This window comes from Xiphias gladius, chromosome 10 (genome assembly GCF_016859285.1).
Source record: "Xiphias gladius isolate SHS-SW01 ecotype Sanya breed wild chromosome 10, ASM1685928v1, whole genome shotgun sequence".
Classification (NCBI taxonomy): Eukaryota; Metazoa; Chordata; class Actinopteri; order Istiophoriformes; family Xiphiidae; genus Xiphias; species Xiphias gladius.
In genome coordinates, this window is record NC_053409.1 from 17542980 (window position 1) to 17563950 (window position 20971).

The 20971-nt window shown below is 41.8% G+C and overlaps 1 protein-coding gene across 2 annotated transcripts; it reads left to right on the plus strand.

Annotated features, from left to right (window-relative positions):
- The first annotated feature begins 4091 nt into the window (after positions 1–4091).
- On the plus strand, positions 4092–14881 carry lbh (LBH regulator of WNT signaling pathway). Of its 2 annotated transcripts, none has more exons than XM_040136633.1 (3): positions 4092–4360; positions 9815–9917; positions 12931–14881. In XM_040136633.1, the coding sequence occupies exons 1-3, from the start codon at positions 4332–4334 to the stop codon at positions 13162–13164; spliced, it is 366 nt and encodes a 121-aa protein (XP_039992567.1). In that variant the 5' UTR covers positions 4092–4331; the 3' UTR covers positions 13165–14881. The 2 variants fall into 2 exon arrangements, with proteins under 2 accessions (XP_039992567.1, XP_039992568.1); XM_040136634.1 differs by lacking the exon at positions 4092–4360 and adding an exon at positions 4384–4496.
- The last annotated feature ends 6090 nt before the right edge of the window (positions 14882–20971 follow it).

Sequence of the window (20971 nt, forward strand, 5' to 3'; positions counted from 1 at the left end):
GCTGGTGAAGTTCAGTCTGTACTGTTTGGCAAAAGTCCAACTCCACACTATACATGACGGCAAACACAGAACAAGGTTCGGCCTCACTGGAATCTGATGAATTGCGACCTGAACTTGATTTTCTGACTGGATTTTGCAAGGTGGTCACAGACACTTTTGGTTTTGGTTTCCTGTTTATATGGTGTATAAAGGTGGAGCAGGCATTAAAACAGGAGGAGCTGAGGGTTGAGCTGGCTTAGTAGACCTGGAACCTGTCAAAATGAAATGCCTTGGGCAGTTCTTGCTGTTTGCTCCTCTTTATTTCTTGTCCAGCTTTTTCTTTCTGCTTTTGTTTCTGCCTTTTCTTTGGCACATAACCTCCTCTTTCCCTAAGCCAATACAGGTACTGTCCAACCTTTATGAGTGGCTTTTAGCACTGTATGCAGGGAAGATTGGCAGACTGGACACACAGAATGGCATCCAATGGGTTAAAGAAAGCTGCCAACATCTGTAGCCGTGGTTAGCTTTTAATTGTGAGGCCCAGCAAGTAAGCGAGCAGCATGGTGGAGAGGGGGCCGGCAGGCCGCATATTTCAGCCCAGTGTTCACAGAGCAGCTTTCCGGCCGGCCATGTGGACTCAATGATGGCGTCCAGGGGTGTGCTGTGCTCCTATGAAATATTAAATCTGCTCGGCCCCCAAGTGCAGACAGACCACCTGCAAGCGAGCGTGGCGTGCGGCGAGCCCGGAGATCAGATGTCCCTAAGCAACGCACATGCACAAACACACACATGTATGCATGAGAAAAAAATATAATCGCTAATGTCCCCACACAGGATAAACCTGCAGGCCTGCACATGCTTACACTAATGGACGTAAACACATACAACAAAAAACACTGTGAACATGGAAACACTCAAACCGCTGTGGGAGGGGAGAGCTCTACAAAAGTAAATTAAAATATGTAAGTCCCTCCTGCTCGTACTACAGAGCATTTCTACAGATTTCACAATTATTTGAATTTGTTTTATGTGTGATGCTTCTCTGAAAGGTCTCTGTTTAAAGAAGTGCTGAAATGGAAAAGTTAAATTCACCTTTGTAGCTCCAGCGAACAATGAATATATGTTATACTCCTTCTTGAAACAATCAGCAAAAGCAGAGAACCACAATGATGAAGAACAGGAACAAGAGGAAAAAAAAGTCACAACAGAAAAAACCACTACTTCCAACTGTCAGAGTCCAAAAAGTAACTTAAGCCTACTTCGAAAAGCGGCCAAGAGGACAACGGGTGCTTGTCGACTGCCGTCCCCTTCAGGGCCTCGTTCATTTACACGTTGTGCAGTCAATCCTCAGCCTCCCCTCTGCTCCCCCGAGGCTTCCCTGCCTGCCCAGATGTGCAGCTGTTTATATGGAGCAGCAATAAAAGCAGCTGGCCTGCACAGCCGCAAAGTGAACAGAGGGGGTCGCCGTTCTCCAGATATGCTGCTCTCGAAGAAGGAACCGACTGCTCAGATGATCCTCGGGTTCACTCACAGTGGGTTCAACTCATTAAGTCAATACTTCACTGTTTAAACATTTAAAATAACCAAAGCAAAATTACACAGTGTGTAATAATGATTGTAATGTGACAAGTGGTGTTTTGGGGAAATTTTGTTCGCTCTTTCGATCCCTTGATAAGCTTTCGTCTGTGATGTTATGGTGGGTAACAGGACTAAAAGAGAATATGTAAAGAAACCACAGAACATGATAAATAGTATACATTCAGCATCATTTAATAGATTAAGGCAAATACAGTTTTTAAATATGATCAAGAAAACAGGAAGATCTATGCATCATGTTCAAGCAGAGAAGCAAACAGGTACGACTTACACTATATAAGCAGGATGCAACACAGTTGCAGTTACATTATACACATTTTATTAGAGTTGTAGTTATTGACGATACCAGAAAATATTTTTAGTTTAATTCAGTTCATGCGCAAGTGCCATGTGCAAATAATTAATAAGTAAACGTCAGTCTAACCTCCGTAACAGCTCATGTAGGCACCTATAGGCCTCGTGCAGTACTTCATGGCCATTCCGTAGACACGAGTGACATCCTGTGGTCATTTTGTGTCAATGAATTTTTCAAAACAAATGCATGTGGCTTTCTTCCCTGTTACTCGTCCTTTTCTTGTTGGGGGTCGCCAACTCTGACACAGCGGCACATGATGGATCCAAATGAGGTTTGGAAGCTTGAAAACTAAATAAAGAGGTTTACAAGTGTCTTGGGTTTTTCATCATCACATGCTCCCGCGCCATTTGTTGTAGCAGCAGTTCATTCCGTCCTGACAAGTTTTACCGAAACAGCAGCGGCTCATGAAATCATCACACCATGATGTTGATGATGTCGCCGGCTGAGCCAAATCCAACGCGGTTACTTAACAGAGCACATATGTTACATTTAAAAAGCATAAATAATATCAGCAGCACCGGCGGAAAATCAAAGCCGACACACAATACGCTGCACGTCGCTGCCAAATACTGTCGATTTCAGCCGCGATTTGCCCAGGATTCTGAATCCTGGACATCACCGACCGAAAGACATTTTTCGACTGATATGAAAACTAAATCAGCAGCCTATGCTTTATATTGTAATTGGTTAAGAAACCAACAAATTCTTTTTTTCATATGTAACCAGCATTTGGTTTCAGTTGAACTACTCACATCAGTCCAAGTTCAAAACTAACCTAGTAACACCTTTGGTTTATGGCATTTGTGATTTGTATTCACCATCATTGACTTTGTTGTTTTCACAGTTTCAATTGCCTTCAGCCAGGACTTCAAAGACTAACCCCGCTGTCTTCAAACTCTAGTGGAAGCCGTGCACCTGCATGCAGTGTGAAGACAGAGGAATTCATTGAAAATACATGGTTAAAAGATTTTGTGCCACCAGTTGTTGCCCTACTATTGCTAAGTCGTCTTCTGTCCAGGGGGGTAAAGATAGGCTAGACAAGTGTTGTGGGTTTGAACAACACTTGAACAAAAAAAACCCCTACAACAACAAGTTTTAATCACTGACTCATCGGCTGGGCCTCTTCTGGTTACGAGGGCTTACGGAAACTCTTTGTGGGGCACTTCCTCACGGTTTGCTCCCTGCCAGGCACGTGTGCCACCTGGTGTCGTCCACGGGATTTTGATAAAGGGGCATTTACAGACCGGCAGATTCACGGAAGCTGTGAGCTGCCTTGCGCACAAAGTGGTGTTCATGTCACCACAAAGACAGTGAGGGAATATTACCATTTATTAAAATGATGTATACACTGTATCTCCATTGTTATGAATGGGACAACTAAGCGCTCATCCTTGGTCAGTCACAAGGTGGCAGTAGAGGCCTACTGGCATTTTACCTTTTACCCCCTAAAAGTGGCCCTGAGCGCCTCGTTCCTCTGAGCCAAATGCATAGAACACCGTGCGCAGGGAAAAGGACACCTGGGCCGTTTATAAGGTGTGAAGGTCAAGCATGTCCCGGAAGTCCCTACCACAACTTAACCTCGGTCAAGTCATGGAAATTCGGGCTCGCTACATTTTGAGAACATATTTTTGACATTCATGAAACGATTCGGTTTGACGGTGCCTGGTGTGCATGTGCACCAGACACCACTCTGCACCACTCTGCATGCCTTTTTTTCCCTTTTTTTTAATATGGCATATCAAAGAGCAAAACAATTCTCTATTTCTGAAATACGCAGACATCGACTTGCCCTTGGAATATATTTGTGAATGAGCCCGGGCCGAGGGGCTCTCTCTCCTCCCCTCGCTCCTCATCTGGATAAATGTCACGGTTTTACCGAGCGGACGAACCGGTGTGTTTTTGTCGTTCAGGGGAAGGTGAGGCTGTCATCGTGTTGCCTTGGAGACTACAAATCAATAGCATCATGCGGTATCTTCTCCTCCAGTCTCGGCGATAGGGCTCGGTCGCTGCTGTCGTCATCCGGGGCCGGGGATGGGGTGGGGGGGGGGGGTGGAGGGGTGTCACCTGGGCTCCGATTGGCTCCTGCTGATAATGAGCTGCCATTGAGGATTTCTGGGCCCGTTCGGCGAGGAGGTGTGTCTCCGGCTGCACAAGTGCACGCCTCTCGCATAAAAGCTCGACGCGACCGTCTTGCTCATCAGACGCACCAATTTAAAGAGCTGCGCTTTGCCGTCCGGCCGTGAGACCCGGTTGCTTTCGGTTTTGGCGTGAGGCGTCCTGTGCTGCCTGGGAGGTGTTTTCAAAAAAGTAAAAAGTAAAAAATAAAAAAGACAGAACGAGTAGAAGTCAGTGGCAGTCAATAGATTCCCTAATCAGCAGACTTGGCAGCAGGTGTGAATTCATGTCTGTATTTTCCCCGCAGATATACTGGTGAGTACCGCATCTTACCCACTTTCCCTTGTTCACATGTGAGAGCAGCAGTTGTCTTGCGCTGTGCTTTTCGCGCTGTTGTCGTTTGATAGAAGGGACTAAATCAGGTCTCAGTCAGTGGGTTTGCATATGACAGGTAAGAACGATGGAGTATATAGCCGTGGTGTGCTTTGTTTGGTGGTTTCCCTCCAAAGCAGCTACCTTTGTTGCTACACCCCCTCATGTTTCCTTTTAAGATTTTCTATGGGGTGTTGCCCCTGAAATTGGAAATGTCACAGCACACGGATTGGAAAAAAATGAAATTCTAGTATTCACCTTTTTTTTTTTTTTTTCCATTTAGATTTTTAGCAAATTGCCAAGCTCCAGCTTGATAGACGATTATGCTTGGGCCAATTCAGAAAGGTCACAGTGGTCACACATCTGAATTTTCAGCCTATTTCTATATATGGATGAAACTCACTTTATTCCCTCTTCAGGACTTTTTTTTTTTTTTTTTTTTTTAGACTGTGAAGCACACAGACTTACTATGCTTAAAAATTGGAATGGAGTAATTCACTGCTCTCATCCTTTGGTCTTTAGTGCTGCAGGTGCAGTGCGATTGGAGAAGGATGGATGCACTCTGCAGCTATCTATTATTGTAGTGTCATTTTTATCATCATTACCTCTTATAATCAGCACCCTAACTGCTCGACGTACTAGTTTACAGAGGAATAGTGAGTGCATGTCTATCTGAGCCACTCTGTCACCTGTCGAATGTTTTCCTGTCTGCAGAGAGGATATGCGAGTCTTTTTGAAACATTGTTTTGCGAGCACTGTTCAAACCTCAGCAGCCTCTCGCTACCAGGAAGTTAAGAATCCACCTCCTTACTGTAACCACATTTTACCTTCTCGTCTGGTCTTACTTACAGTAGGCCTATGCTTCTCCATTCTGTAACGCTACTTTCTAAAACGGGATCCAAAACAGGATTTCACTTTTTCTGCAGTGTTACTTTTTATGTCAAGGGCAGGCTTAGAAACTTTCTGAGCGTGATTTGATTTGGATCTGCAAGCTGCAAGTGTCATTAAAAATCTTCCACTTCCTGCGCCGCGGCTTTCTATCCTTGCAAAAGAACACAAGAGCAGGAACTCAGCAAACATAGATGCAGATCTCTGAAACATACTGTACATAACAGCATATATAGAAAACTTGTGCAAGTTGCTAGACATGTAAGGTCAATAAGATTTTCACTCCTAGACACTTCACTTAGATTACCATAAAGCACTGGCGTGGTAACTGATCCATGATGTGTTTTCAGTGGCAGACTCAACCCAGAGGAATCCTTGATACAACCCATTCATTCCAGCTCGCTCCTGGGGGGGGGGGGTCTTATTTAGCCCCACCACCACCACCCACATACCTGCAGAGCTGTGTGACTTGGCTGGTGGAAAGCTCAGCGCTGGCACGGAACGTCGGCAGCTTTGCCCTGTAGCCACACAGGCTGAGATTTATGATATAGTTGTAAGAACAGTAGGGTGGTAGAGGGGAAACAATGTTGATAACGCAAGATGCAGATTCCCCTCTTGCACACGTTAGATTGTCAACACCACTACGGCACAGACACGCAAGGAGAAACTCTAGAGACAGGTTGATGAACCTGGTACTATCAGTCTTTGGGCATTTCTAACAGAGAGATTTTGACTCTCATAAGTAAAGGTAGGTGTGGCAGATGGCTTTACAGACTGTAACGAGTATCTCCTGTTTATATTTGACCGCTGCCTACTGGCCTATGAAAAGGCTGTAGCATAAAGTCAGCTATTAGGTATATGGTCCCTATATAATGAGATCGGGTAGGTGTTTAGCAAAGCAAAACTGGAGGAGACTGCTAAACACAGCATGTGTGCTCCTCCATTTTATATCTGCTCCTCCATTGGTCACTGGGTCACTGCATTTGTCTGAAACTCCAGTGGTTGTAATAAACCAGGCTAAAAACCAGAAAATATCACATTGTGTTCTGTTGGCATGCTAGGATGATGCAAAAATGTACTGAAAAGGGGCAACTCAGATAACTTCATCTTTCATGCAATTGTAGCTTTGAAAAATACTGTATATGGTAACTCGAGTAGCGCTGCAGCAAATAATTATTTGCGATTCATCTGCCAAACATTTCCTCAATTATATTCTTTATAAACATGTCAGAAAATTGCGAAAAAAGAAAACTGCCCATCACCATTTCTCAAATGCCAGCATATTTCCAGATTGCTTGTTTTGTCTAACCAACAGTCAAAATTGTCGCTGGCTAAAAAATGTTCTGTTGCTTACCTAATCCATTAAACGACAAATAGTTTCAGCTCTAGACTCCGGCAGTGCTTCCAATATGTGTTTTGGACACATGGTACTTGACCGACTGTGTCCGGTGCCGTTACCTGCCGTCCATCTGTGCCCTGGCTGGATGTGGCATTAGGAAGCTGGCAGGCCTTATGTCGCCCGGGCCAAGAGGTAAAGAGGTTTTCGGCCATCTGCCACACCAGCAGCAGACATAATCAATGAGGGCCCGTTTTTCCCTCACTGATTGTCTTGCCTTGTCTCTTGCCCGCAACAATCGAGTAATCTGGCCATTTCAAGCGGTTGTGTAAAATGTGCAGCCGAGGCATCATCACATTCAGACATGGCTACCAAATGTGTGCCATAGACACTAGTTAACTAGCTGTGCTCCAAGCTGAGTTTGTCATAAATTTACAATTTGGTTACTTACTGAACACGTAATATTGCCATCTCTGGGAAGTGTGTGTATGTTTGTTTCCTCCCTCCCAGGTTGACCTGTTACTTGTGCACCCCCACTTCCTTCTCATTGTGCCCCTTTTATGTTTTATTAGGCCGATGTTCTGTTATTCTTAGCCGAGCAGGATGTTTATACGATCCCCGAACAGAAATATGACTGGCAAGGCCTGAGTGTTTATCTTTCTTTCCTTTCCCTCCCTCTTTCCCCTCTCCTCCTCTGCTCAGGTCTTCACTGTCACTGTTCATCCCTCCGTCCCCTCCTCTGCTGCTTTTTGCATGCCTGCCTCACCCTCCTCTGCACCCCACTCAAGGATAAAATAAGTTCAAGAGCAGCCCCAGCTGACATTATTTTTTTCCATGTTAAACGTTGCATATCCTTCAAGCCTCCTTTATTTTTGGATATCCTGCTATTGTTTCAGCCAAGTATGGTGTGTGTGGTCTGACTGGTGCAGTACAGGTTACTTTATGGTGATTTTTAAGCCAGAAGCTTTTCACTTTTCACATTTTTAGTCACCCTGCACCCTGCTCCGATGTCAATGTTTCCTTTTTGAAAGCCGCAACGGGTGTGTAAATGTAGGAATGGAAAAACTGATAAATTGCCATTGCTTCAGGGGGTTAATGATCTCCTGGTACTGAGTGACTCATGCCACTCGGAGGATGATTTGGGGGTAGTTCTGCTCCTAAGACCATAAAAAGAAAAAAAGAGAATTTTTTTTTTTTTTTTTTTAAATATAATTATATGAATGATCTGTATATACAGGGGGATGTGTTTTGATCAGAAATGTTCATCTTATCTCAAAACATCAGGAACTTGATTGACAGTGCTTGGAAAGATTGTAAATATACAATGTGGAGGTGTAAAAAATCCTTGGGGTTTATCAGGAATTGTTGACTTTACTGGAGTTAGGGTCTGAGCCCTGGTGGAGAAAAAAAGTTTCATTGACAGGATAATGCTTCGTGGTAAAATGTAGTGTAAATGAGGCACAATTTGAAGAGCTTCAAAGTGGGCTAACTGTCAGTAACACAGTAATATCTATGTGAAGTTTACTGATGTTAGCCGTCATAAGCTATATCAGACCCGAGTAAGGCTGTAGCTGAAAAAACCCCGTAGTGCACTGAATTGAGCAAGTGTGCATTTTATTGGTTATGAATTAGAATTTCATTTTTAGAAATGTGTGATTTCTTCTTTCAAGGTTTTTATTTGTCCAGCAAAGTTTGCCAGAATATAAACTCAACTTCCATGTGTAGACAGTTTGTCAGAAAAAAACCCCCCTATTTTTAACTGACTGTAGGGTGAGGCCAGTAAGAATGGAGATGAATTGATTGCTTCAGAGTATTCTCAGTAAATTGAGTTTAGTATGAGTCATAAATGGAGACAGTAAGAGCTGTGCTTTATTTAAGAATTCCACATAATGTTTCCTGTTGTAGTTGAAATGAACTATTGTAAGTTTTGAACGTTTTATTTTTTTAAAGGGACTTCTGTTTATGTAACTTAACAAAAACTAAGACGATTGAGTTGTTGTTGTTTTTTTGTTGGTTTTTTTTCCTACTGGTATTGTATAGACTTTGAAGCAATAGTGTTTGTTTGTTTTTTGTTTTTTGTTTTGTTTTTAGATAAGTGAGACTGTGGTAAATGGTCAAATTAATTAGGTGGAACACTGGATTTACATAATTGTATATTTTAAAACCATGGTTTAATCACTACCATGGTATAATTTTTCACCATTTTGCTGTATCCAAAAGTAAAGATTTTTATTCAAGATTCGAAGTAGGTCAAGCGAAGCTCACACATCTTTTCCCCTAGGAAAAAAAAAAAAAAAGAATTCATTGAATCAGATAATGTGTGGATGTGGGTGAGCTGCTTGTTGTTTTTCTGTTTTCTTTGTCCTGTATAGCCAGTGACCACATAAACCACAAGCCTGTGGCCACTGACCACAAGTCAACAGGCCTTAAATAGAGAGCGTGAGAAGGCCGCTCAGCATCTTGTCTCAAGACAGCATCTATGTCAGTCCTGGGACCTGGTAAAGTAATTTTAAAAAAAAATCTTTACTACAACAAAGCTGGATAGTGAATGCACTGAACAAGGATAAACATCCTCTTGTTAATTTTATGTAAAATGGAAAATTGGGCCAAGTTTTGATGGAACTGAGTGCATCAAGTTCCACCCCATTCAAATACCACCGCACGTCCCCAGCACACTCTCACAATGACTGTGTTCTCTGCTTGCTAGAGCAAGAGCATATCATCCTGTATTTAGAAATGGCCACCTGATGCAAGCCACATCATGAGCTTTGCAGCTTTGCAGTGCATTACACAGCAGAGCTTTGACTGGGATGCTTGGTGTGTTGTGGTCAAGATGTTCTGATTATAACCAAAAGTCACAACGTGTGCAGGGAGGTCAAACAACCATGACTTTCAGACTTTGACTGTGTGCATGTGTGTGTGGATGGTTTGATATGTGTAGTGTTTGTTGGTTTTCTTTTTTGTTATGTGATCACTGACAGTTTTTAATCATCATGACTTTTTTTGTCCTCATTGAGAGTCAACTGGACTCTCCCCCTAGTATATTTAGTACAAAACACTGGGGACCGCATTTATCTTAATTGTAAACATTTTGATACTGCACTTACATATGGGCCGTGATCATCATTGTATCTAATCGCATTGCTTCTTCTCCTCTTCTTTCAACCCTGCAGCCCAGTGTTTGTGCCCAGCCGAGATATGACTGAGGTGATGATCAACAGCACCCCCATGGAGGATATGAGGCTCAGCCCCAGCAAGGACAGACTCTCCTTCCAGGTAGGACGCACACACGCTTGTATGATAGTGAAACACTGCTTCTGTCCCAATTCCCTACCTGTACATTTTTATGTGGCCTGGCCATTTTATACCCGTTTTTAATCCATTCATTAACATGAATTTGACTGATGTCAGCATGGACAGGGGGGAGCTGCCACTGCATTTGGTACATAATGGTGGAAATGTCATACTGTATATAAACAGGAACAAAAATATATATGTATATATGTTTTAATCTACAAAGACCCCTGGACAAGCTACATTATTTGTGTATAAGAAGACTGAAAATAATACTTATAGAACAGTTTGACCATGTTTATCGTTATGAAGCTAAGATAATTTTGTCATTGAAGTGTAATAGCATTAACAAGATTTTACTGATCTGCCCGAGTGGTTATACACCCACCTGCTACTTTTTAAAAAAAAAAACAAATATAGAATTACAATTCTAAATAAACATTAGCGCAAAATTCACTCTATTTTTGTCCTCTAAAACATGGGTGGTTATGATTGGTCATAACTTTAAACATACAAAGGAAATATACTTAGTGGAAATTCTCTGTAATTTACTTTACCCTTTCTCAAAATTAAACCCTGCAGATGCAGAGAGATAAGAGAAGCAGCCATCAGGTGGTCGTGACAAGTTATTGCCTGCAGCTTTGTTTTTACTGTCAGCTCAACAGGGCCATATTGGAAAAGAAACTACTTAAACACACACCTGCTTGCTTGTTTAGTGTCACATTTGTACCTAGGGTGAAAAAAGAATGAAAGGGCCCTATGTTAATACTTTTCATCATCTTTCACGGTAAAATGGTTTTAGTCAAAAACATTTATGAATTGGCCGGGGTTGGTCATGGGTACCAAATTATTCTTAGGCAAATGGGCCACCTGTTGAGGCTTTTATAACCCACAAGGCAAAAAGACAATTAAATACAGGACGGATACAATTTAATTATTTGTATATAGATCCGTTCCGTACATTTATAAAACCTAATACAATACTCTGCTAATGCCATGCTGTAAACAGACGTTGACTCTGAGAGGATGTAGACTGACCCAAAAGGAAATGGCTGGCTTCCTTCACCACTGTTCACACCCCAGCTGTGAATCTGTCTGAGAGGATGAGAGGAGCGGATTTGGGGGGGGGGGTGCCACACACCAATGTGCCACTTCTCCACTCTTTCCTCCCCCATTCTCTATTTCCTTACCTCGGTCATTTGCCCAAGGTTCCAGCCGCTCCTCAGAGAGGCCACAGTATGAAGCAGGGATGTCGCACCAGTCACTTCCTCCATTATGGGTGCCATGGGCTTTGACACAAACTGCGTGAGCGTTAAATTCCATCTGCACCTATAAATGTATTGAACTCAATGTGACCAACTTGCGGAAAAGGATGAGTAAATGGTTACTTATTTACTGAATTATCAACTCAAAAGGCAATGTCATGATTCACCCCCACCAACCTGACCACGCACCCCAGAAGATCCTAAAATAGCCAGCATTGTGCCTGGCTGATGTATCATTGCTTACTGCCACTGGAAGTGAAACAAGTTGTGACGTGTTAGCGAAGGGTCCGAAGGCAAGGTCACTCACTGCCTAACTCCCCTTGGTGCTGACACACGGTGAGGATTGGTGATGCAGACCAGGAAATGCAGATACACGCAGGCATTAGACTTGAACACAGGGATGATCAGACATATATTTATATTGGCGTGGTTCTATACGCAGCTGTTTTCGGAGAATGTAAAAGTTGGCGATAGACAAAAGCTTTTTATGACCACCTGACAAATTCTCAAATTAACAAGGCATATTTATAGCTTTTTGTCTTTTTCCTCCCTTCTCATCCGTCTCTTATGGAATTCAGGGAGACTTGGACACAGCTGGATCCCCTCTATCTCGTCTCAGTCTCTCTCCTGCCTCATCTAATGCTTTCTTTCCACTCGGCTCTTTGCCCAGACAGCGACATAGCCCCCCCCCCCCCAATGTCTTGGAGTGAAATATGCAGGTCTAAAAATATTCATCCACTTTATCCAAACAACAGCAAAAATGCTGTTCTTGGACCAGGAGTGGCAGGCTTTTTCCCCTGGGCTCTTTCTCCGGTTCCTGAGAACAGAGAAAGTCGGAGGTTGATGTCCAGTCTTGCCAGGATAGGGAATGCATATAATCTCTCTTGTCAGAACGTCTCTCATGCCCTTCAGTTTAGAGCCAAACATTTTAGTGTGGCATGCTGCTTTTATAAGCAGACGTATTGCATAATACTCGGCCAATTTCATGTTCTTTCTTAAACCTTTTTTTCTAACTATCTTCACAGGAAGATTAAAAAATAAAGTAAATTGAAAATAATATAAAGTTTGAGTATTCAACAATAAATTCTGACTGTGGTAGGAATGGATGTTCTGCCTATACACAAATCCAGGTCCCAGTAAACCTTTCACCTTTTTGAGTTTCACTTTACTGATTTCACATGCAATGATTACAATCTTGTATAATGTTCTGAGTAGTGGGTGATGTGGTACTGGATGACTTCATAGGCAGCTGCAAACTGCTTGGCACAATGCCTTCCAGAGCATTTAGATTAAACATGATGCAGCATTTACAATAAGTCTAGCTAGACATGCCTCATTTACCCATACACAGCCACTGATGTAACTCTTCCTTGTGCAATTTATAATATGGGTGAGCACCTAATAATATATGTGGAAAGCTAGCTCGGCTGTTAGGGGGATTTGGGATGGGCAAGATCAGGTATGCCACGGGGAATTTAAGCAACCACTTCCCATGACAGATGTTTAGTCTTCACATCACTTCTTTCACAGTTGTTTAGCCTTCTAGTGGTGCCTGCAACACTTCTACAAGTTCTGGTGTCACAAAGCCTACCGCACACTTAGTACTAATCAGAAATATGCTCACAAATAATTTCCTGCTTTACAACTGGAGACAGGTAACTCGGTTTGTATTAACTCCTGAAGTTAATGAAAGATTCCTAACCAGCATTTTACCCTCGTCTCTCCTCTAGATATTCCCTGACCCCTCAGACTTTGACCGTTGCTGTAAGCTCAAGGATCGTCTGCCATCCATTGTGGTTGAGCCGACAGAGGGAGAAGTCGAGAGCGGAGAGCTTCGCTGGCCTCCAGAGGAGTTCCTGGTCAGTGAAGAGGAGGAGGAGGAGGACGACGACGACGAAGACGAGGAGGAGCACCATAATGGCAGCATCCAAAACGGACAGCCCACAAAGAATTCTCAGCACTAGAGGCTGTGTTGCAGCACCCACACTCTATTGTTCTGTTTCTTTCTGATCGACTCTCCCTTTCACACACTGGTTACACTTCACCTCAGCACTCAGCAGACTCAACTGGCAGACACACATTCAGTATCTTGCAATGCAATCTCGGTGCCCTCGACACCGAAGCATCAAACCCACAAGAGAAGCAATACACACATGCACACACTTTCTCACACAATTTATTCTCCTGGACTGCAAACCCTCCCAAACAAACTTGAAAAGAATTGACGCGCACACCTCTAACCTACACCTACTTCCTACCATGCCTACCACCGTGTGTGTCTCGGCCCAGGACGGACGTCCCGTTGCACAGTGGCAGGTCAGTGCTCCATGGACAGGTCTTACACTGCAGGGGGCTACTACTGCTCTGTACTTTACTCCAAAATGGCTGGCGTCATGACCCCAGAGACTTTATACTCGTATACAGAACTATTGTGGTACCCGTGGGGAATGTCTACAGCACACTGTCCTCACCTGTGTTTCAACCAGTTTCTGGATTGATGTTAATTATTGTGATTGCCACTGCCGGCCATAGATTTGTCTGTTTCTGAGAGGTGAATGTTTGTGATTTGTCTGTTTTTTAGAGAAGTGGCTATTTTGTGCGAAACGTTACTGGGATTTTTTTTTTTTTCCCTCTCATTTGTCTAAATTATATTTTTGTGACTGTCAGCATTTACAATAAAAAGGCAGCATGGTATAATTTTCAGGAAGTGAGAAGAAAGTCAAGGGGGGGGGCAGCGTGCCCTAAGTACTTGTGATAAATTCTTTGTACAAAGGCTTGTTGGGCAGCAAGTGCACAGTCATGCTATGATCCTCTCATCACGTCTGCCTCCTGTAAGCCTTGTGACAAACAGTAGTTGAATGACAAAGCAAAGATTCTGGCACTGAAAACACAATGTGACACAAGCAGGTTATTGTTCAAAAGGAGAGAGCTAATAAGGATAGGAAATTGTAATTTTTGTAAAAGTAGTTGATAAAGCAATGTACAGCCCCATTATATTGTCTAAAAATACTTGTTCCAAATGAACGAAATCCTGAGGCCTATTTTTTTTTTTTTTTTTTTAAACCCTCGTATTAGACTAAGAACCACTCTGACCTGTGCACACCTGAACTTTTTGAAAACAGCCGTACATTTGAAATCCTGAAGTTCAGCTCACATGAAATTCACACTGTAGGACAGAGTTCATAAACAAGGATATAGGCAATGTCTGAAAAAGCATTACTCTTTAATCACAATAAAATTAGCCCTGATGTTTGCCAAAAACTTTTAATGGGAAATCTCATTTGCTCTCTGGTATTAATGTCTGTCATTATGTTGCCTGCAATTTCAAAAGGTGGTGGGTTTTTGTTTGTTTTTTTCACTCTTTAAATTGCAAGTTATTGTTTGTGAAACAAGTCTTGTCAATTTGTGGATAGGATTTCACTTTTTGTGTACACAATCTGAAATACTGTTGTATTAACATGACTGATATATGTCGCTTTTGTAATTTCTCATTTGAGTGGCATTAGGGCTGTGTACAGAACATCTCTCTCTTTCTCCTGTCTGTCACCCACAGGTCCCACATTGTTTTTGTAAAGCTCAGGGAGATTAGCCGCCATCTTTCTCTTGTTTTTTTTTGTATTTAGACCACTTTTCTCTGTGACAGTTACAGAGGCTGTAAATAAACATTTGAATTTACTTATCCAACTGTGTGACTCTGATGTGAGAATAACTGACTGTGTAGAGTTACTTCTATTGTTATGGTACAAGATGAAGTGAGAGACTGTACTTTGGTTTACTTTCATTTTCTTTTATGTGAACACCCCCACCCCCTTCTCTTTTCCCCACTCACCTGCAGTGGTTAGAGAAAAAACAGTATTACTTCCTGCCCGTCATCTCTCGCACATAGAATCTCTACGACTACAGATGCATGTATCATGTATCATATATATATATATATATATATGCAGAACAGGCCACATGCTACTTCCTGTCTTCAACTTGCACACAAATGAGTACAATCTGACTCCTAGTTACAATAAAATCGTATTCCTTAACACTGCATAGCTTTAGTTTTCTATTCTTAAAATGTTGCATCTTTAAAATGTTACATGATGCCATCCAGTGATATGGAGAACACTGCTTTGACCTACCAATCTTTTAGATCCTTTACATATACAGAAGTATTAAGGATAGTACAGGGTGTAAAAGCCCGTGTAAGCAGCTGCTCACGCTCTAACCATAAACACTCACCACAATGATGCAAGAGTAATAAAATGTGGTTGAGTGGAAAAGCTCTAATGGGGAACTGGGAGATTTTACAGGAATATACAGAAAGCTTTCTGATCACTGTTACAATGGAAACCTCTCAGGTGATTTGCTGCTATGTACTGTATTAGTGACCCACTAGGTCAAGTTTGATTGCCAAGTATCTGGAATAGTTCATCAGAGTTACTGCGGTAGGGCCTTTAGGGGCCTAGGGCCTGATAGATTGGCCAAGGTGGTACTTTCAGGGCCTTACGGTCACTTCCTGGAAGGAGAACAATGAACCGACATTCTATCCTGCTTCCTTCTTCCTGGAAAAAATGGAGCATAAAGAGTTATTAATACCCCCCAGCTGATAATGGTGGTCAGCAGTGAGTGCGTCTGGCCCACGGAGCCAGTGGCTAGTTCTGAATAGGCTAGAAAATGAATGTCCTTTGTCCCTCTCTTAACGACTGCTCCGTGATCTCAGTGGAAAATGCCATGAGATCATGGAAAGAGTAAGAGAAATCATATGAAGTTCTTTGAGAAAGTCCTTTGAGTGCCTGACCGAACTTGCATCCAACTACGCCATCGTGTGACATCAGCCAGAAACCTCTGAACTTTGTGTCGTCTTTGAGATATTGCTGGAGAAAGCAATATATTTCAGTTTTAATAAAAAAGCGTCGTGTATTTTTGAGGCTAAAGGAGATATTTAAGGAAGCCCTAGAGCATCGTTCCTTGGCATTTAGACTTTTTGAGTAGCTCTTATATTCAGCTTTTCTTCGCAAGCCACTTCTGAGCTAATTAACTTAGGTTCCTTACCTTTGCAATTAAAGACTTTTTTATTGTAACTAGTAATTAAGATTTGCTTTGCCCCTTCAAACCTGATTGAGACACTAAAAACTGAGACTAGGAGCTGAAAGAAATATTCACAGGAGTTCATCATATTTTTGCAATCATAAAATAATTATGTTTTAGTCATCTTAGACTCCCCCAATCAGACAATTTTAGACCTCTGCAACCATCAGTTCAAGGTTGCAGGAATTTTTAGTTATAACACCCAGAATGATCTCACTTTAAAGGCCATGTAAACCTGCTTGTCTCACTGGTTTAAAGCGGGCAGGGCTCAGTTGAAAAAATGGAATGTCATGTACTTCCATACATAAATCAGGATTCAACATTTGAATCACAATGTCAGTTGTTGGGTTGTTTGCATACATTGCCAAGCCGCCGTCAACCTAATCTGATCAAACCACAATTTGATAAAGCAGATTAGCTGAGTTTTCTAGCGTTAAAAAAAAAAAAAAATGTTGTATAGATATTTAGGGAAATAATCCTATTCACTTTCCGGTCGAGAATTAGATGAGAAGTCTGATGAACTCTCATGTCTCTATGATAATATGGAGCTGGAGCCAGCAGCCGGTTAGCTTAGTTTGTCACAAAGACTGTAAGTGGGAAAACAGCTAGTCTGGCTTTGTGGGGGGACTAACCTGCCACATCACACCAAGGTAAAGAACCTTGTGTCTACCAACACACCTAAAGCTCACTAATAAACATGTTAAATCTCGTTGTCTATAAAAAAAAACTGCTAAGCTAAGCTAAGCTAACTATCGACCGCCTCTAACTTTTATTTACCTTACTGATGTGAGAGTGTTATCCATCTTCTTACGTAACTCTGGGCAGGAATGTGAATACGCATGTTTCCCAAAATGTCCAAATATTCCGTTACACTCTTAGTAGATAACTCCTACAGATATTTTTTTCCCAACTTTCAATTTGATTGTTGCTTGTTTAGTTGTGGCTATTTCATGTTACAAGAAGAATTTCTTGATTTGAAACCAAGTTTTCTGTGGCTTTATTCATTTATTGCCCCATGTACATGCTCCCTTTTAGTTTACTTCACTGAAGATTTTAACAACTTTATCTCCATTACCCCCTGTGTAAAAGTAAATTTCTTTACACTGTAAATCTGCTAATTAACTACCCTGCTGGTGGTCAGAGGTGACAGCATTCATTTTGCAACTGGCAAGATGAGTGGGTACTCAGTGACAGAGGGGAACGGAGAGTGTCTCGCACACCATTATTGGCTCGAGACACAGTATCTTTAAATGTGTGTGAGAGCGTGTGTGTCTGGCTATGTATTAAAACTGTTGTCAGAGTCCTCTGAGTGAAGTCACTGATAGCTCTTCTAGATCATTCTTGGAATTCTTTCCAATGGAAACAATCCCATCGCTGATCCCAGTGTGTCAGCAGAGTCTGACCTGCCAACCCCTGAGTTCTCCCTGACTCCCAGCTAAAGTCCACATTAACAGTTTCACTGTCACTCCTCTACACATAAACTCACACCAACCCCTTCATGTACCCATAACATAACCCCTCCTCCTCCAGTCTTGTGTGTCAAGAGGAGAAAAATAATACTTATCCGATGAACTCTTTTTCCACTCCCTCCCCTCATTTTACTTTTCACTCAAGTGTAGTTGTTTTCTTGTTCTTTCTATTTTTTGCTGTCCCAGACTTTTATCCCATTCTGTTGTTTCAGCAAGTTTCCCATACTTACATGACAGTAGAAATGTAATCTGCATTCCCACAGTGCAGGTTATGTAATTTAAGTTAACATTTCCTTATAAACAGTGTCACTGTTCCTATAATGTTGCTATTTTAGTGCTACAACCTTACTTTATAAACCATCCAGGTCTACTCTGTGTGCGTGCATGACTGTGCCTGTGTGATTGTGCAAAGCGTGCAAACCTGTGCATGTGCTAGGAGGTTTTAAGTATAACCGTGTCTGTTATTATGACCGCCATGTGCGTAAGGGAAAGATTCTTTTCCCATGGTTCCTCAAGTGTGAGAAGAAAGTAGAGCTCTCAGGACATGAAGCAAAAACTCTGCTAGTTATTTATAACCTGTCTGGAGACAGCCCACCAAGCGTGGACACATATCTGGCACTGTCAACAAGAGAAGAGCTAGAATAAGATATGCTGAGAGGCATATAACAAGGAAGGAGGATTAAAAAGGTGAAGGAGTCAGGGAAGTAAGAAGAAGGCTGTTGAGGAGGTACGTCATAAAGAACAACTACACTGTAACATGGTTAAATCACAGATTAAAGAATGGCTGTCTCTCTTGGTGGCCATTTTATATAACACTTTGTGAGATTAGGTAAAATGTAGCCATAGCAAAAATGACACTTGGGAATTTGCTTGGTGTCATCATGCCCTCATAAAATTTACTCTGCAAATTACAGTACAGAAAACATGGGTGGAAAAAATTGCATGAGACCTCTGGAAGTCAGTGAGGTAAATCAATTTGTTGTAATCTGTCCTTTCCCTGAATGTATTTGGCATTTGAAAACCCCACAGCGCCATGTGATACACTGATCCAGAACAGAGGACCACAGAACAGTGATTGCTATTCAAAACAAAGCCTCCACAACTTCACACAAGTAATCAAGAGTCAAACACACTCAATATTCTGCCAAACTGCTCCCTGTACCTGCACAGCTGCAGACCAGCCTTTGAAGACATAATGCAACTGCAGGACTCACAACTATAGCACATATTTTGATGGATGAGTCTGAGCACCCAGGGACTCATTCTCTATTTAACAGGGTGATGTAAGGTACATCTACATCTCATCCTCAAGCTTTCAAAGCTTTGATCAATACAAGTCTGCTGGCATCTGCTTTACACTGTAGTTTTGCGTTGTTAATGTGCTAAGCCACAGGCTGCTGCTCTTTCATAGGCTGTTGTTGTTATAAATAGACATCTTATGGCCTCGCCACTCTAATCCTTATTGCCTACAGACCACGGTGGAAAAAGGGAGGAAAGAGAGAGTGGATAGGACGATGGACACAGATAGACTCACAGAAATTACGATGCAAAACTGGATTTACAGTAAAATAGACAGGAATGTCATGTGCTGTTACAAGTGTGAGGGTGAGACATGTCAATGTGAAGAGGAAGTGAACTGAAAGAAAAGAAGACTCAAATCTAATCATCCATGCCCCATCTTTGAACTACCAAAAAAGCACACGAGGTCATTAAAGGCAAGAATGTTTAAAAAAAACAAACTAATCCTTGTTAAAGTGCTATCAATAGACTCCATTGAAAATAAACCAAAACACAGTGTACATTGCCTGAAAAAAGTCACTCTGTCTCTATCACATGGATTTACATAAGTGGAATGGCATGTCTAACATGAATTGATGTTGTTGTTCTCTACATTTATCTGTTAACTGGATCCGAAGCATCACTGAAAAAGAAGTCTCATTTAACTTGGCTTCCCTCCCATGTTGTCTTTATCTACAAACATAACTTAGGTGAACATGTTTTATGTTTTTCATGCATTATAATCACCGTGATTCTTACCAGAGGGCTTGGCTATTTGGAATTCCTAAAGGGAATATGATTAGGAGAACCCGATGATGTTGCTTCTGCAAAATTATCTTGGACAAGCATCATTAATCATGTGGATGTGCCTCACTTTTGGAGGTGAGTTGGGAGTTGGGAAATGAGAGCTTTTTTCAAAGCAAAGTTTTTCCGTTCCCCTCTGAAGTGATGCGTTGACCCTTGAGAAGTTTATACTGATAAAGCTATATAGTTCACTCAGTCTCTCAGATAGAGTGCATGCCATAGGGAGCAGGTCATGGAAAAGTCCTGGGTTTGACTAAGTGCACTCTCTCTTTTACCGTGTCTGTCACTCCTTTTCTACCTCACTCACCACACACACACAAACACATGCATACACACAAGAGAGTACATGTGCATGCTTGGATACACTCAGACACATTGACCAATCTAAGCACTCACACATCACTGAATGCTGAGGTAATTTGTAACAGTAGAACAGCTCATAACTGTGGGTAAAAGAAACAAATGACACATGCTAAGATTTACACTACTTTAAAAGGCTATGTTGGGGGACTCAGTCAAGAGGTATATCATCAATACAATGCTTGAGATTTGAATGAGTTCTGACATATTATTAACACGGGGATCTTGGGGAGGAACACTGCGACGTGAGCAAAATCTCTCAAGTGCCGAGAGGAGGATTAGGCAACACAAAAGTAGTTACAAAAGATAGGTATGAACTATAGGTATACCCATCAGTGTTTACAGACAGTTAGGCCACTGCAAATATTAAACTTCCTGAAATGAAGTAGGTAGAGTCTGTTGAAACAATGTGAAGCCTTCTGCTTATTCACTCTTTAAACCAAAGGGTAAGAATCATCATCTTCTTCTCAGTCTGGTGTTAATTGGATAAATTACTAAAATTCTACAAGGTTAATTTATATGATACTGTGATGGATTAACTGCACTAATTAACTTCTTTTGGCCTCCCCTACGTTAGGTTTATCTGAGTCTATCCTGTGTGATTGTTTTTTTTAATGCACTGAGGCTACCTTGTTCTTCCTCTACATTTTGAAGGGAAATGCTGTCCTTTTTATTCCACTACATTTATCTGACAGCTGTAGTTAAATTTTACTTTGTAGATTAACTTGTGATCAAATCATAAAATACGATGCATTGTTAGTGATCCAACTCCCCAACGGTT